A 17,276-nucleotide genomic window follows, 5' to 3' on the forward strand; every position below is an offset into this window, starting at 1 on the left:
TCCAATAAAAGCTTGAATCATCAGTCATAAATTCATATAGAAAGATGGTTATATGCCCACTGCAAATATAGTAGAGTGGTCCACTTTTATTTACTGAGGACTTATCTTTCATGGGAAGCCTGGAGTCGCAAATAAACAGACTTGTAAAGGAACACAAATAAAATAAAATAAAATAAAAATAATTATCTGTGGACCATTCTCTGCAGATGCCACAGAGCAGATTAAAATTATGTTATCAAACTGAAAGCAAATATGAGCGGTTATTGTTGATGGCCCTGTTTAGATGAGGTGCATATGATAAATATTTATCACAGGTACTATCGTAAAAACAATTAAAAGAACCTGTCATGCTCACTTTAAAATCAGGCTACAAGAGGCAGGAAAAAATGAAGAGGGCTGAATTAGACCCACCGCCCGTGCCTGTATACAAGTGTCCCACACAAAGAGAGTTTTAGGATATTTAGAAATTCCTTTAAAGAATGAATAAATGTAAAGTACAGGATTACGTTTTGAACCAATAGGTGGCAGTAAACAATCCACCGGCCTCCTATTCACAAAACAAAACTTCCGGCATTTCTCTGTTGTACTTCCGGGTTGAGCGTGCACGTGTGGTAAACAAGCATGCAGTCGCTGTAGTCCGCTAGATCAGTACCACCAAGACACAGAAATGGACTCCTCTCCCCAGTGGACCGACTTACCCACGGCTCCGAGCCTCAAGAACCTCACGGGCGGAAGGTTCGGAGAGCTGAAGGAGACCCAGCACCCCGCGGTACAGGACCTGACCCGAGCCCACATCGAGTCCTTCGACCAGGCGATGACAGACGGACTCAGCCGCGTAGTGCAGGTTTGTGTGGACCATGCTTTCATCAGATTTATATCTCTGTGGTTATGTCTGTCTTGTGAGCTAGTTTACTGTTGTATCCTGGAAGTGCAGAGCATGTTCATGTCTGTACACGATCTACAAGTTGAGTTGGAGAGGTAATAATCAGAACCTCCTGGGTAAATTGCTTATAAATCATGTGGATAATATTACAATACACAGCACATGTTTAGGATTATATAGCCATCTGAAAGTCATCGTTATAGTAGCATCTTTCACTTTAGAGGTATATAACCTAATGCTAGATGGTTGCACAGTGGCAGAGAGGTCAGATTTTTTCCCCCATTTCTGTGCAATCTGCATGTTCTCCTTATGTCTGAGAGTGCGTGTTCCCTGGTGGATCTGCTTTCCCCCATTAAACGAAAAACGGGGACAATTGTTTATCAGTAGTTTCCAGTGTACAAATGTAGACATAAATTTGGGTCCCTGCAGATTCTCAGATGCATCAAGACTTTCCCTACAGCCTTGGAAATATAACAAAGAATGCAATTAACCTAGTCTTGAAGGAAAATGTGTCCCATATTTTATTTCCTTCAGTTCATCACTGAATTACTTTACAATTGGCATGGTAAACAAACTCAATATCACTCTGTTATGCGATTAACTGCTGTGTCTGACTGTCAAAAGGCTTATTCAATCAAGTCCTAACCTCCATCCTAAGAATCCTAATTGCTTCTTGTGTTTTCCAGTCCATCCCTCCTGTAGAGTTCACCTTCAGGAATGACCGGATCAGTCTGGCATTCGTAGATGCAACCGTCTTTAACCCCTTGGTGGCCAAAGGGAGTGTGTGCAAAGAGATGAGAGTGTTTCCAGCCGAGTGCAGAGGTCGAAGGTGTACCTACAGAGGCAAACTGGTGGTAAGAGGATCAGGAAATAATATCAAGGTTTAATATGGAGTTCATACTGGAGCCTAAAAGCTCCGTTTGTCAGTACATTTCAGTTTTCATACTTGCCTATTCATGGGTTTCAGCTTCCTGTTATATGCAGCATTTTGAGGACTTTTTCCTATTCAAAAGAATATAATAAATATAAATGTTTTAAATAGCTTATCATTCTGGTAGTTCATCATTCTGAAACCCACAGATATCCAGGTTGTAAGGCTTCAACTACAATATACATTTTTAAAACTAAATTTAGTACTGTCATCCTTTAGTTGCTAATTGATCAATGGAGACTTGGTCAGCCATACTTTTTAATAACTGACTATGAGAGAAAGCATGGATTGAAATGGCCGGAGTTTTGGGAGTTACTGGGCAGTTGAATCTTTGATTTCGCTTATGCTTTTTACTAGAACTATTATGTATAAATATAGTTTTGTTTTTTTTCTGCAAGAGCTTTTGCTAACATTATACCGCATCCCGTTTTAGCTAATTAATGCACAGAGCATGTCTTTAGTTGACCAACAATGTCTTTAGTTGTCTACAACCCTATTTTGTTGAAGTATAATCAAATTAGTTATTCATATCATATGTTATTGTGATTGACTGTGTTATGTGTTCAAGGCCGATGTAACGTGGTCCATCAATGGCATCCCCAAAGGAATTATCAAACAGTCTCTGGGTCTGATTCCAATCATGGTCAAGTCCAAACTTTGTAATCTCCACGGCATGTCACCCAAAGAACTGGTCCAGCACCACGAGGAAGCAGAGGTGAAATTTTGTATGAATTAATTTATCTTAAATAGGACAGTGCATATTGATCAATGTATCAGCAAGCAGCTTTAACATGACTATGCCAGAGTTGAAACAGGAGCAAAATTTCACCTGCTCTCTTAAGGGAGGTAGACACATTAAACATTCAATCAAGCTGCCTGGCCAAAAAAAAGTCGTCACCTGGATTTAACTAAGCAAATAGTTACGAGCCTCCTGCAGTTGGGCCGGTCTAGATTCAGCAACAGTCTGTGCTCAAAGAATGAGGTCAGCTGACACCTGAATATACTGAATGACCAGGTTACTCCATCAGTGGATTTTTTCATCCCTGATGGCATGGGCATATTCCAAGATGACAATACCAGGATTCATCAGACTCAAATTGTGAAAGAGTGGTTCAGGAGCATGAGACATCATTTTCACACATGGATTGTCCACCACAGAGTCCAGACCTTTGGGATGTGCTGGAGAAGGCTTTGTGCAGCGGTCAGACTCTACCATCATCAGTGCAACATCTTGGTAAAAAATTAATGCAACACTGGATGGAAATAAATCTTGTGACATTGCAGAAGCGATGCCACAGCAAATGCGTGCTGTAATCAAAGCTAAAGGCGGAACAACAAAATATTAGTGTGTGACCTTTTTTTTTGGTGGTGACTTTGGCCAGGCAGTGTATGTTTGTTGCTGTCATTGCTGTACAGTATTTGTGTCTATGTTTTGGTTTAGGAATACCGTTTTTATAATAACACTGAATACCTCAACCTGCCTCTTGTCTGTATTAAAATTATATTCAAATTGGCACAAAGGAATTGGTAATAACATCCAAATGCTTCAAAAGTCAAAACTATTGTTTTCCTTGATTAATAAGAAGAGAACATTGTGGACAAGTTACAGTGGTACTGCATTAGTATGCAGCAGTAATAGTAGTATTATCTACAATATTAAACAAAAAAAAGTTAGCTCAATAACTTGTTATAAAGGTTTGTCGTGTTGTCATTGTATTGCTTACTGCGTGATGGTCATCAAACTCCTACTAAGTTAAAATGCCCTGCTTTCCTCCTGTCAGGAAATGGGAGGATATTTCATTGTGAATGGTATAGAGAAGGTGATTCGGATGCTGATCATGCCAAGAAGGAACTACCCCATCGCTATGGCCAGACCCAAGTGGAAGAGCAGAGGGCAGGGCTACACTCAGTACGGTGAGTCTATAACGGTAATATGTTATACTGTATGCGTCTTATATATCACTTTTTGGACAGTCATTTTACGTTGTATTATTCATTCTTCATTTCATAATATATTAACAAGGTCCAAAACCTTTTTAAATTACATAATAGGTATGATTAGACTACACGTTTAGCTTGTTAAATGAAGTTCTAAACTGACAGAAAAATTTGTTCCTTGCACGTGAATAATCTCTGCATTTTGAATGTTGATGTTGAGGTATTCAGTTTTAGAACTCATCGTTACTTCCTGTATTTTTTCAACCTTTTTTCCACAAACTGCCACTTAACTGATGTAAAACTATGATGAATATGTACCATAAGCACTATCGCAACAAATGAAGTCATAACTAGAAAAAACATAAAAACTTGTCATATGCAGTTATTATTGTTTTTTTCAGGTATTCAAATGCGCTGTGTGAGAGACGAGCACAGTGCGATCAACATGAATCTACATTATCTGGAGAATGGGACTGTCATGTTAAACTTCATCTACCAGAAAGAACTCTTCTTCCTCCCCATAGGCTTTGCAATGAAGGTACAGACACTGAGAAATCAATTTTACACCTGAAAATGGGCCCACATGAGAATACTGCCATCTACTGGTGAAATGTGATTTACATCGCATCACTGCTAGTGCTCCCTCTGTAGACACAAGCTCAGACACAAGCGCTCCTTTAGTGTTTTGTTTTTTTTATTCGCATATTTGATTTGACATTAAATATCTGAAGCAAGATATATGGAATTTTGTAGCAAATAAAAAGTTAAATATCTCAACTAATTAGGTTTTAGGTAAGTATCCACTCTTAGCTTTGTCAACAGTGCTGCAAACCCTTGGCTTTCTTTCAGTGAGCTTCATGATGAAGCTTTCTACTTCACAGCTGTGCCAAGGAATGCAAAGCTTCCAAAGCAGTGATCAAGCAAAGAGTGGAGGTTTTTTTTTAATCTAAAATGTAAACATTTTGAGTTGGTTTGAGTATATTTTTTGTTTACTGGATTCCACATGTGTTCATTCATAGTTTTGGTACTTTTAGTGAGAATCTAAAATGTAATTAGTCATGAAAATAAACATGACTTAAAACATAAATTAAAAAGAGTCCAAACTTTTGACTGCTAGTGTAAATGTCTCTTACTAACTGCATGTTTTCATTCCTCAGGCTCTGGTGAATTTTTCAGATTACCAGATTTTCCAAGAGCTGATAAAGGGCCATGAGGATAAATCATTTTACAAGAGTTGTGTTTCTGAGATGCTGAGGATCGTGACAGAGGAGGGCTGCACCACTCAGAGCAAAGTACTGAACTATCTGGGGGAGAGGTTCAGGGTCAAGATGATGCTTCCTGATTGGTACAGCAACCAGCAGTGTGCCGAGTACCTGCTCAAGTAAGGAACTTTATTAGGGCCTGTACCTGATTTTTTGTAATGTATGTGAAGCAAAATAAGTCTGCTATGTACTAACTCCCTCAATTAGATAATCAGGAAGTGCAGATTAGCATGATAGTTGTTAGCATTACTGTCCCGACAAAACTCCGCACTGGTCTCTGAAAAGTGAAAAGTGCATTTAAAGTCATTGCAGTAAATAATTAGGATTTTCAGAATGTATAAGGTAAGTGAGAAACAACTTTGGACCACTGCAAACAGGTTAAAATGAATTAGTTCTGATTTTCACATGTTTAAGACATAAAAAATCAGGTACAGCACCTTTTAACACTTTCCATAGATGTATTCATAGGTTTCAGTTTCCTCTTATATTGTGCCATTTTAGGACAGTTGACCATTCAAAAGATAGAAGATAATACATTTTAATTGAAAATTGCTATGGCAACAACCCTAGCATTTCATCATTCTGAAACCCATGGATAGACTGAGAATTAGGGTGTGGGTGAGATTTTGTAATAACTGAGCTACATCTAATAAGCTTGTTACCTCTTTATCTTATTTTACTATACATGTTTTATTTTATAATACATTTATTTTATTTAGCTTTTGTAGGAGCAAATTGATAAAGATTTCAGATATTTTTAGGTTCTACCCATAACCAACTTAAGCTTCTGGTTTGTAGAATAATAGATGTAAATTTATATAACATTAACAGAATATAACATCTAAAAACATCTAAAAAAAAAAAAAAAACATCTAAAAATTGTGTTATTTTGGCTAAATCAATGTTAACCATGCACTGGTTTCACTGGAGTTACTACAATTTGGTGTATAATGTCTGATCAAAGGATAACTGGATAAAATTGAATAAAAATGGCACGAAATGTCTTTATTAAAATATCTTTGTGTTGTGTTGACTGTCCATTTTAAGTTGAACTACCTATAATTACAGCTAAAGAGAGTGCAATCAGCATCAGAACTACTAACTGTTTACAGAGTGGTGGAAAGTTTAAACATGTCAAAACCTCAGAGCATGTGAAATATTTTTTTTACATACTTTCCAACATTGTGTCTCCATCCCCTTAGTGAGTGCATTTGCATCCACTTGAAGTCTGACGTGGAGAAATTCTACCTGCTGTGCCTGATGACGCGTAAACTGTTCACGTTTGCCAAACAGGAGTGTATGGAGGAGAACCCCGACAGCATCATGTGTCAGGAAGTACTGACGCCTGGGCAGCTGTACCTCATGTTCATGAAGGTCAGTCAAGGCAAGATATGGATGATATACTTAAAATCAGAACATTGGCAGTACATACTGTGATGTAAAAGCAATGTCATACTGATTTCCAATATGTATATATATGAAAAAAGTATAATTGATGAAATTCTGCATTTTTAGATAGGAATTTAACTTGCTTTAATTAATCACCCAGCTAAATGTTGCATTTATTAACCAAGTAATTGCAACCTGTGTCACAGCTCCTCAGAAAAGATATCTTAGATTGAATAAAATAATTAATTTTTTTCTTGGTTGCATAAAAAAACACATTTACTTGATATGCATTTACACATCTTTGATGCCAAACAAAAACAAAATCAACTGAAAAGGCGGTACAAGACTGTGTCTGTGAAGTATTTTATTATCATCACTGTTCTATAACACCTTTACCAACTAGAAAATAATAACATTTTTCATCTGTATCAGGAACGTCTGAGCGCGTGGCTGGTCTCAGTGAAGATGGCAATGGATAAAAGAAAAAACAGACTGAGCTCAGTCTGGACCAGTGAAAACATGATGAAGATCCTCAACATGGGAGCTGACGTCACCAAGGCCTTTGAATATCTGCTCGCCACAGGCAACCTGGTCTCCAGGACTGGTGAGGGCTGAACTGGAGGGAGGGAGGGTAAAAACATATACTATGTAAGTATTTAGGTGGAGGGTCTGAAACCTTCTGTTCTCCATGGAAATGTTGTCTTGCCTGAAATGTTCCACCATATAGCATAAAATTAAGGAATTTCCATGGAAACCGTTTTGGCAATAATAACACCTGGAATTGATGATGGATTTTGTTTTACCATGTGTGGAACATGTTAGGCAAAGCAATAAGATTTTCATGAGATGAGCAGACGACAGACCCTCCCAAAGGAAACTTAAATAATGTACATTTAAAGTATACAGGGGTTTTGTTTGTAAATTTGTACAATACATCTCCATTGAAATAGTATACCAAATTTGATGGTGTGAAACCTACATTTATGGAAGTTAAGCTCTATAATAGCCTAGAAATGAATAAAAAACAGAAGCTAGAATAAAAAAATAAAAATAGATTGAGATGCAGCTGGACTTTGTTCTTGATACATTTTATATTGAGCACTTTTAATTGAGTAATTAAAGGGGAAAAAAAACAGTAAAACAATGATTTAACTTTAAGGTAATGGATGATGATAATAATGAATTAAAAATAGCTGAAAATTTGATAAAAGAAAAAATAGAGTTGGTTGTTTTAATTGTACTCTGTAGAAGGAAACTAAGACATTATACCACACACCTGCACATAAACAATATTATCTTTATGTTCTTTTACTTAATCCTAAACACAAACAACTACTCTGTCCACAGGTCTGGGCATGCTGCAGAGCACTGGCCTTTGTGTTGTGGCTGACAAACTGAACTTTATCCGATACCTGTCGCACTTCCGCTGTGTGCACAGAGGAGCCGCCTTCGCCAAAATGAGGACAACATCAGTGCGAAAGCTTCTGCCAGAGTCTTGGGGCTTCCTCTGCCCAGTGCACACACCTGACGGAGAACCCTGTGGCCTCATGAACCATATGACCTCCACCTGCAGCATCGTGTCCCAGACTTACCCCACCACAGGCCTGCCTGCACTGCTATGCTCACTTGGTATGGGGACATTTCTTAAAGCAGAACTAAGGAACATTTTTACCTCTTTAAACATCTGTGTATGTCCCTGTGATGGTTAAATATGTATTTTTGGGATGTTTGAAGCTTCTGTATCTCCACCTCTGGGCTCTGTGTGGAAAACCAGCCTTGCAATATGGCTGACACAGTCTGAAGAAATTTCTCCTGGAAAACCCTGGCTTTTTTATCTGGCATTGCAATTCCCTACTTTCCTTACTTTCTTTTCAAAATACAAAAACTACCTATATTATATATTATTTTTGACATTTTGCTCTGTCCTATATATGAGCGCACCTGCCTGACTAATAAAAAATTACATTATATTATCTCACAAGTAATGGCATTTGTTGCTAAATAAAATTTGTCCACTGTGCCACATATGTCGGCCTCAGTGTACATGATTCAGAAGAGAGAAAAAGAGAATGAATAATTCGATGTAAAGCATCTTATTGTTGTCAACACAGTTGTTATATTCTTATTCAGGTATGACCCCAGTGGATGGGTGCCCTGGTCAGCCGTACTCAGACTGTTACCCTGTTGTACTGGATGGGGCTGTGGTCGGGTGGGTCGAGGCTGAACTTGCTCCAGTTGTGGTCGAATCTTTAAGAAGATTCAAGGTAATGGATGGATTTACAATAGTTTTATCAGAAATGAGATACATGTGTTGTGTGTGTGAGAAACAAATGTTACTTAAGTCTTTCTACTCTCTCTCCTCTAGGTGTTGCAGGAGAAGCGTATCCCGGCCTGGACGGAGATCGTCTTGGTTCCTCAGACGGGAAAGGCCAGTCTGTACCCGGGTCTGTTCCTGTTCACGACGCCGTGTCGAATGGTGCGGCCAGTCAGGAACCTTGCTCTGGGGAAGGAAGAGCTCATTGGAACATTTGAACAGGTGCCTTTGCATTCTCGCACAAATCACATCAATAATGTTCAACAAATTTGTACTTAAGGCCTTCTTACTAACATTTGCATTTGCAAAATGTTTTCTTAACTGAAAATGTTCTTCTAGAAGAAAAAATCCTACAAACTATCAGGAGCACTCGTAAGAATTTTAGAATATTATTACTCAGATAATGCGACCACAGATTCTAATTCATCATCATCATTTTAAGTCCATATATTTAAAAATATATTATAGTGATACAATTAATTTTTTTTATAGAGCATGTAATCTATTTGGTCTAAGGCTGCTCTTCTGCTGTGGCAGCAGTGATAGCCCCAGTCTGTCCTAGCCCCAGTGCTCTCCATGTGGGCCACTGTCACAGCGCTGGACATCCCCATGACCAGAATGCACTTGTATATAGCCTTTAGATTCCTTTTAGAGTAAACCAGTGTTTATATAGTCTCTTGCCCTTCTGTTCCAGCTGTACATAAATGTGGGCATCCTGGAGGATGAGATTAAGGCTGGCGTGACTTCTCATCAGGAGCTGTTTCCTCACACAATGCTCAGCGTTGTCGCCAACTTCATCCCCTACTCTGACCACAACCAGAGCCCCCGCAACATGTACCAGTGCCAAATGGGTAAGACTGCTGACAGAATCATTAAAAGGGATACATTATGTAACAGCTGATGTTTGAGTAATTCTGTATTGTGCATTCAAGGCTTAAGTGCACTAAAATATTGTTTTGCAAGATCTTGTGGCACGAGATCTTGCCACATCCCTACCTTATATGTGTTCTTTAAACATCTTCTTCGCCTACATCAGAACATTTCACCTAGACTTCCTCATATGTGTCTTGTATACTCCCCATGTAGGTAAGCAGACAATGGGCTTCCCTCTGCACTCCTTCCTGGATCGCACTGATAATAAACTGTACAGACTGCAGACTCCACAGAGTGCACTAGTGAGACCTTACATGTATGACCACTACAACCTGGACAACTACCCCAGTGGCACGAATGCTGTTGTGGCTGTCATCTCCTACACAGGCTATGACATGGAAGACGCTATGGTGAGTAAGGCTGGGGTTGACTAAAGAGATGCTCTGTTAACCAATTAGTTGGGCAGGCATTTACAAGACTACAACCACAGTTCAGTTCATGCTAAATCAACTATTTAAAGAAAAATCTCCAAGGAAACAGAGTATTCATATGGTGTTTTTGGTGTTCTATTCCTATTACAAATTAATATATTATGTGGTGCACAGTGACTTACTGTCAACATGTTATGTGCACTATGAAACTTTCTGGTGGGGGCATCTGCCACCTGCTGTCTTGGAAATGTTATTTCTTTTCCCTGGAATAGTCCATAGTATGGCTTCAAACTTGTACATGTCCATGGAGACAAAAGTAGTAGAGAGGTGGCACTGGTCACACTAAACATGCATGTGACATTTAACTAAACTTATGATAAACTAAACTTTTACAATATTGTTTCAAATGCAAAATGATCACCTTTATGGTCTTATAAATGAAGGGGAAATAAATAAGGGGAAATTAAATATGAAATGCATTGAATTCTTCATCCTCGGTGTCGCTTCTGAACAACTCCACTTGCTCCGGAAGTAGATAGCTGTCACACAGTTGTCAGTGTCACAATAACTAAGATGTTAAATTATGCATTTTAATAATTTCACATATAAGTCACATCTGAGTTGTCAACCAAAACCAAGACCAAGCTGAGGCTTATTATGACTGAAAGTGTTATATTAATAAACTCCATCCTGTCTTTCCAGATTTTGAATAAATCTTCCTGGGAACGCGGTTTTGCTCACGGCTGCATCTATAAAACTGAGCTGGTGGATTTGGCCGATAAAGTCCGAGGGGAGGATTCTGTGGTTTTTGGGGCCAAACCTGGAGACCCCAAAAACATGAACAAGCTGGACTCTGACGGACTACCCTTCATTGGCTCCACACTGCAATATGGAGATCCGTTCTACAGCTACATCAACACCAACACAGGCCAAAGCCACACTACCTTCTACAAGTAAGACATCAGATTAACAACCTCAGCTTCTTTACCCAGTGTTACGACCCAGCTCAGCCTGGAACATAAAATGGTAAAACTAAAGATATATTTTATTTAAAAGGAATGTTAAGGTAAAAACTAAAAGTTGTTCTTAACACAGTAGTTAAATGTATAACTAAAAGCTAACAAAACTTAAGTATATAAATAACAATAACACAAAAATAAACCAGTTTCAGAAATAAGTCAAATGACTCAGTTTACATAGTTACAAAAACCTACACGGGAGGGTCAGGGCAAACGTGGCATGCTGTTCACAGACAGAAATCAGTAGCAAGGAGTGTCAGGGAATGAGTCCTTTTAAGGTGTGGCAGCTGCAGGTGAAGGTCCAGGGGTGGCCAGGCTCTACAGTGACACACCAATCTGCAGAGAGGACCCAGGAGCCAGGTGCTGGCAAGAAATCAGTCCACCAGTCGCAGAAGATCAAGGCTTGCACACAAGAGAAACAACAAGGATCAGCAGCAGAGATTTGACACACATGGCTGTTGGAGGAATTGGAGGCCTGGGGCAGTAAGCGCTAGACCTTTCACGAAAAAATTTTTTTTAAACACGATATGTTGTGAAAAACAATAATATTGAAGCTACTTTATGCCACTGAAACAAAGCAAGATAGTTCCAGTAAACCTGTTTTTAAATAGACTGCATCATGAAAAGGAATGAGCTACATCAAATAAATAGCAGAAGGAAGCAATAATAAGCTATAGAAGTTAATTACAGTATTCAACCCGCTACAGCTCAAATCTTTGCAAAATTGGGGAGATTTTTGTTATTTTATTTGTAAGATGCTAAGAAAAAGCACCCACGATAAATATAGAGCATATTGCATATTGAAAATATATTGTTCCAGCTATCATAGCTTGAATGATAAATTGCTATAGTAATTATTGTGACAGGCCTACACCTGGACTAGAGCTACTTTACCTGACAATACTAACCGACAATACTACCATTTAAAAGAGATATTTTAACAGTAGTGCTTCTCACACAAACAGGACTATTATTCTTCCCATTATATCTGTTGTTAAAATCTTAATACAGCATGTAACATATGTTAATATAATGTCATAATCTCAGACGGTGTACATAACTCAAATACATAACTCTATGGGAGATTCACTGTTTTTGAAAGAAATGTCCAAACTCCATAGACGTTGAACCTCATCAATATTTATGAGGGATGAACTCCACAAAGTTGATGTCTTGAGGTCGAATAATTGCACCAGTTTCTGAATATACTGTGTTTATTTATATTGACAGAGAAGACACTGAAGAACGTTGTGTTTTTGTTCCATGTGAATAGGCCCAATAATTAGAGAGATATTAACCATAAACCAGGTCAAAAAATCTGCAGTCTGACAGTTAAGCAGCAAATTGTCCTTTAGCTCAGGTAAAAGTTTAGAACCAAGGCTATGGAAGTCCCAAAGTATTTTATAAATTGGGAGATTTCTAACTTACAGATTTAAAAAATAGTTTAAACAGAAACCTCAGAATTATAATTTGGTCTCTCTATTTCCAGAAACCAGGAGTCATGTGTGGTGGACAACATCAAAATTTGCAGCAACGACTTGGGCTCCAGTCAGTTCAAACGCGTCTGCATCACCGTACGAATCCCACGTAACCCGACCATCGGAGATAAATTCGCCAGCCGCCACGGACAGAAGGGAATCCTCAGTCGCCTTTGGCCTGCGGAAGACATGCCATTCACGGAGAGCGGGATGACTCCGGATATTCTCTTCAACCCACACGGTTTTCCCTCCAGAATGACCATCGGAATGCTCATTGAAAGCATGGCCGGAAAATCAGCCGCACTGCATGGTCTAAGCCACGATGCTACCCCTTTCACCTTTTCCGAGGAGAATTCTGCTTTAGAATATTTCGGAGAGATGTTGAAAGCCGGTGGCTACAACTACTACGGCACTGAAAGACTTTACAGCGGTGTGAGTGGTTTGGAATTGGAAGCGGACATATTTATCGGAGTGGTTTACTATCAAAGACTTCGTCACATGGTTTCCGATAAGTTTCAAGTTCGAACAACTGGAGCGAGGGACAAAGTTACTAACCAGCCAGTAGGGGGCAGGAACATCCAAGGAGGCATCCGATTTGGAGAGATGGAGAGAGATGCGCTGCTAGCTCACGGTTCATCCTTCCTGCTTCACGACAGGTTGTTTAATTGTTCGGATCGGTCGATAGCTCAGGTTTGCGTTGATTGCGGGAGCTTGCTGTCCCCCCTATTGGAAAAACCACCTCCGCATTGGTCGTCTACGAGGCACAGAAAAACGGTGTGCATGCTGTGTGGAAAAAGTGAGTCTATCGATACTGTGTCCGTGCCGTATGTTTTCAGATATTTCGTGGCAGAGTTGGCAGCGATGAATATAAAAGTCAAATTAGAAGTCAAATAAAGTGTATAAGTGGGTTTCGGATGACATAATATTCTGCAGTCCTGTAAAGCGGCACTGTGTAAATTTTCTGATGGAGGGAGTCTGTCTATTCATGAGTTTTAGCTTTCTGTTATATGCGACATTTTGAGGACTTTCCCATTAAAAAAATAAAATGTTTTGTACCAATGTGTTAATTCATATTGCAATGGTTTTCATTTTTTAGCATTTTGAAATCCATGGATGTGAAGATGTTTTGCGATCAGATTCAACAATTGTGGATTATCCTTTTGTACAATTATGAAAATAACTTGCAACTGGTAATACAGGAATATGGATCCAGCCCCCATCAGCACACTCTACGATTTAAAGACAATTACATTTTTTTTTTGATTTGGAAAGTGTTATACATAGATTTGTTTTATGGCATATTTTTGTAGAATGGAAACAGATATTGCATCAAGATGACCCTAATGATCAAATTCACAAATGATTTCAAGCTTATGTTGTCTGTTATCTTGTATTAAAAATATATGTAAAAAAAAAAAGTTTGCCATTTCACACAGCATCATAATAACCTTTTTTAGAAATACATTCGATTACACACAAGCTTTAAGCAGCCACATTTGATTAGTTATTTGATTTGCTGAACTTTGATACAAAAAGCTGGTATAAAATGTTGATTTCAGACAGAAACATTGTATGCATAGCTGTAGTCCCATTGTCAATGTAGCAACCAATCACACTACTGTATAGAATTTTATAGATGTGTCATAACGGCGGGGTCGGGGGTGGACCAAAGACGTGCAGGACTCGGGACAGGTTTACAGTGTTTTATTTACAGTTAGTGATAAATACAAACAATAGTCCAATAATCCAACAAGAGACGCGGGCAGGGCGTGAGCAAGAGCCAGGGGAGACGCTGAGACGGGAACAGGGATCCGCCGGGAGCGGGGCGCAGACCAGACTGGGAACAGAACCGGAGGAAGCAGAGCCTGAGCAGACAGGAGTGCAGGAACCGGAGCCGGGGCATGGTACTGCCGGGGTCCAGGACGAGACAGGGAGGTGGAGGTAAGGAGTTGACAATACCAGAGCTGGAGCGCGGAGTCAGGAACAGAGCCAGAAGCCAGGGAGGTCAGGTGAACCGGAACCTGGGAGGCAGCAAACTCCAATTAGCATCAAAAAGAGCAAGAGACAAAAACACAAAAATAGAGCAGGTATAATCACGTTGACACGCGGACAATCTGGCACCGAGTGTCTTCTCCCAGCTCCTCTTAAGCACAGCAGGTGGTGGTGATTACCCTGATGGGACACAGGTGCGCGCGGGAGGAGCTGAGGGCTCCGCCCAGCTCCAGGTTCAGACAGGTGAGGGAGGGGGAAGAGCACACAGGAAAAGAGATATTTTTTGCCTCATGACAAGATGCAATTTAAAGAAATTAATCTAAGGAATGAAGGCTCTTAGAGAGAGATTTTTAATATCTACTCCAATGACAACTAACAAACCTAAGTAAAACATTTCATTAAAATGCTTAATTAAAATGTATCCAAAAACAGATAAAAATATGTAATACAATTTTCAGATAAATGTGGAACGAGAAAAATGGATAAAGTAAAAAATACATCAAGTAATTTTCATAAAGAAAACAACCCAGCTACAAAGAGTCCCAAGCCAGAATGAACAGCAATGATCAGGCCAGGAAGGGCATCTGACATGAGATAAACTCCAGATATAAGTGAATGCATAGAGTGACTTGGATGTTCAAAACCGCAGAAGTGAGAAGCCTTGTCTCTTCACAGTAGCATTTGACTGTACCAAGCATGAACGTTACAGATCATTGGTATCAAGCAGATTTTGAAAAATGGGTATGTGACCTTTTAGAACTTAATTTGCCAAATAGTTACAACTTACAGGAACAGGAATGTGCACGGAGGTACGGAGGACAATAAAGGATTACAACAGATATGAACCAATCAAAATGCAACTTTGAGTAAGCCAATAATTAGGGAATAGTGTTATAACATGGTAAAACGCTCATTAAAGTTGATTTTGCATAGTTTAAATCATAAATCATTCCACATATCCCCTGGTCAGTGCTAGAGCCCCCATACCTCCAGCTGGAAAACACTAGTCTAATTGAGGTGAGCCAGTACTTGTGGCAGCTCCAGTACATTTGCTACAGTGTAGTGTGGTTTGATAACATTACTCTCATTGGCCTCTGCCCTTTTAATCCAAACTGTAGCTTTGAGATGTGCCTTCAGCCCGCCCTGTATATCTGTATCCAGTGAATCCCCCACTATAATACAATCATGAGCTTCCACTCCCAGCATCTCAAGACACAACCGAAAAATGGACACGGACGGTTTCTGCTCCACCTGTTCTCCTCCCACAACAACCTCATCAAAAAACTCCTCACAGTTTGAAACTTCAACCTTCTCCCGCTGAGTTTGCGTTTCGCCATTGGTCAAAAGAAGCAGTTTATATTTCGTTCTCAGATCTTTAAGTAGCGCTTGGACTTCCGGAGACATGGTGAGCAGTTGTAGACGGGTTAATTTCCATAATTTGTAGCAGTCCGAACCTAAAGATTCATTAGGACAGGAGCCCACAGTCTCTTGGATGCTTTCTTCCCAGTGCAAAGAGCGAACTTGGTCAATGTTTTTTCCCATCGCTGGGTTGAAAACTTCATTGTAAAGTTTTTGTTTGAATCGGTTGCAAATGGTTTCAATGGAAGCATCATCAAGGCTCAAGCTGGATTTTAGAAGTTCGCCCACCTGGAATAAAACAAGAAGTTAACAAGATAAAAAAATGTATATATATTTGTCCACAGTGACTTGTTGGCAAATACAGAATGATATCTCTGGTTGTCGGATCCAGAATAGACACTTCAATACTTCATAAAGAGTGGGGATAATTGCAAATGTGATTCCATGGAAATAGAAAATTAAAACCATTCTGAGGAAGATTCTCAACAAAGGAACATTTCCAAGGAAACAAGCAGGAGGAGGCCCTATTTCAGACGAAATAAGTCAGGTTTGTGGAGAGGCATCTGTCATAGCAGATAGATGGATTTTATTGTTTCCATAGTTACACCAGCCCATGATTCAGAACTGATCTTACAGTAGGACAACAATAATCACACCTAAATGTAATCTACTTTTAAAACTATTCTAATTCATTGGCATTACTAATAGATTTACAATTTAAGTTTTTAATAGAACAGAAAACCTGGGAACACTTTAGCTTTTTTCAAATTTTGTGTTGAATTCGTTTATTTTCCTTTACCTTTTGAAGAGCCACCACTCCTGCGCCGCTCGTGTCGATCAGGGTGTTGTCCAGGTCAAAAATAATCGCTTTTACTCCTTTAGTTTCCATTTTTTAAAACCACACTTTACATCCACACTTTCCAAACCAGAAAGCCTACAAATGCGGAAGTACAGACCAAAGAGGTGCATTGTGGGATATGTAGTCGTATACACAATAAGCGATACCTGATAATGGCGCTAGAGGGCGCGCTTACCTCACACATGGCCTCACAGACTTTAAATATTTAACTAGTCTTGAATTGTACTTAATGAGCTTTAGGCCAATGCTATTTGTGTTTTGAGAGAGGCCATTTTTCAAACTCTAAGAAACTATGTATTTGCTGCTGATTATTAGTCTATTTATCATTTTTAAAATAATGTTTGTTTATTTATTTATTTATTTTTTTTTTTCATAATTAAGGATACAGAGCAGTTGATATAAATGTGTTTGGGATATTTGTTAAAAAGGTTAAAGAGGAGATACTCTGCAAAATGGACTACCCTGACTACGTTAAGAGGTATTTTGATCGATACATGCATGTTTGAGTAATCCTGTATTGTCCTATAGTTGAGCCTTGAGTGCTCTGA

General features: G+C 39.1%; 2 protein-coding genes across 2 annotated transcripts; one reads left to right on the forward strand and one right to left on the reverse strand.

Moving 5' to 3' along the window:
• Positions 1 to 583: 583 nt before the first annotated feature.
• polr1b (RNA polymerase I subunit B) lies at positions 584 to 13,925 on the forward strand. The gene is made up of 15 exons (XM_033979814.2): positions 584 to 844; positions 1,570 to 1,737; positions 2,383 to 2,529; positions 3,596 to 3,728; positions 4,154 to 4,290; positions 4,910 to 5,133; positions 6,217 to 6,388; positions 6,836 to 7,007; positions 7,751 to 8,032; positions 8,534 to 8,667; positions 8,769 to 8,939; positions 9,412 to 9,568; positions 9,804 to 10,000; positions 10,724 to 10,974; positions 12,530 to 13,925. Exons 1-15 carry the CDS (start codon positions 668 to 670, stop codon positions 13,410 to 13,412), a joined length of 3,405 nt encoding a protein of 1,134 aa, XP_033835705.1. The 5' UTR covers positions 584 to 667; the 3' UTR covers positions 13,413 to 13,925.
• A 282-nt stretch (positions 13,926 to 14,207) lies between these two features.
• nanp (N-acetylneuraminic acid phosphatase) lies at positions 14,208 to 16,821 on the reverse strand. The gene is made up of 3 exons (XM_033979835.2): positions 16,669 to 16,821; positions 14,616 to 16,157; positions 14,208 to 14,539 (listed from the first exon to the last, which is right to left on the reverse strand). The coding sequence occupies exons 1-2, from the start codon at positions 16,756 to 16,758 to the stop codon at positions 15,519 to 15,521; spliced, it is 729 nt and encodes a 242-aa protein (XP_033835726.1). The 5' UTR covers positions 16,759 to 16,821; the 3' UTR covers positions 14,208 to 14,539; positions 14,616 to 15,518.
• Between the last annotated feature and the right edge of the window lie 455 nt (positions 16,822 to 17,276).

Source organism: Periophthalmus magnuspinnatus, chromosome 15 (genome assembly GCF_009829125.3).
Source record: "Periophthalmus magnuspinnatus isolate fPerMag1 chromosome 15, fPerMag1.2.pri, whole genome shotgun sequence".
NCBI classification, from domain to species: domain Eukaryota; kingdom Metazoa; phylum Chordata; class Actinopteri; order Gobiiformes; family Gobiidae; genus Periophthalmus; species Periophthalmus magnuspinnatus.

What these genes read in the sequence shown, in the direction of transcription:
- polr1b (XM_033979814.2), top strand. Translation starts at nt 668, where the DNA reads ATGGACTCCTCTCCCCAGTGGACCGACTTACCCACGGCTCCGAGCCTC. An exon ending in GACTCAGCCGCGTAGTGCAG is followed by an intron (nt 845 to 1,569) that starts GTTTGTGTGGAC and finishes TGTGTTTTCCAG; the next exon opens with TCCATCCCTCCTGTAGAGTT. An exon ending in TGTGCCGAGTACCTGCTCAA is followed by an intron (nt 5,134 to 6,216) that starts GTAAGGAACTTT and finishes CCATCCCCTTAG; the next exon opens with TGAGTGCATTTGCATCCACT.
- nanp (XM_033979835.2), bottom strand. Translation starts at nt 16,758, where the DNA reads ATGGAAACTAAAGGAGTAAAAGCGATTATTTTTGACCTGGACAACACC. An exon ending in GAGTGGTGGCTCTTCAAAAG is followed by an intron (nt 16,158 to 16,668) that starts GTAAAGGAAAAT and finishes GTTTTATTCCAG; the next exon opens with GTGGGCGAACTTCTAAAATC.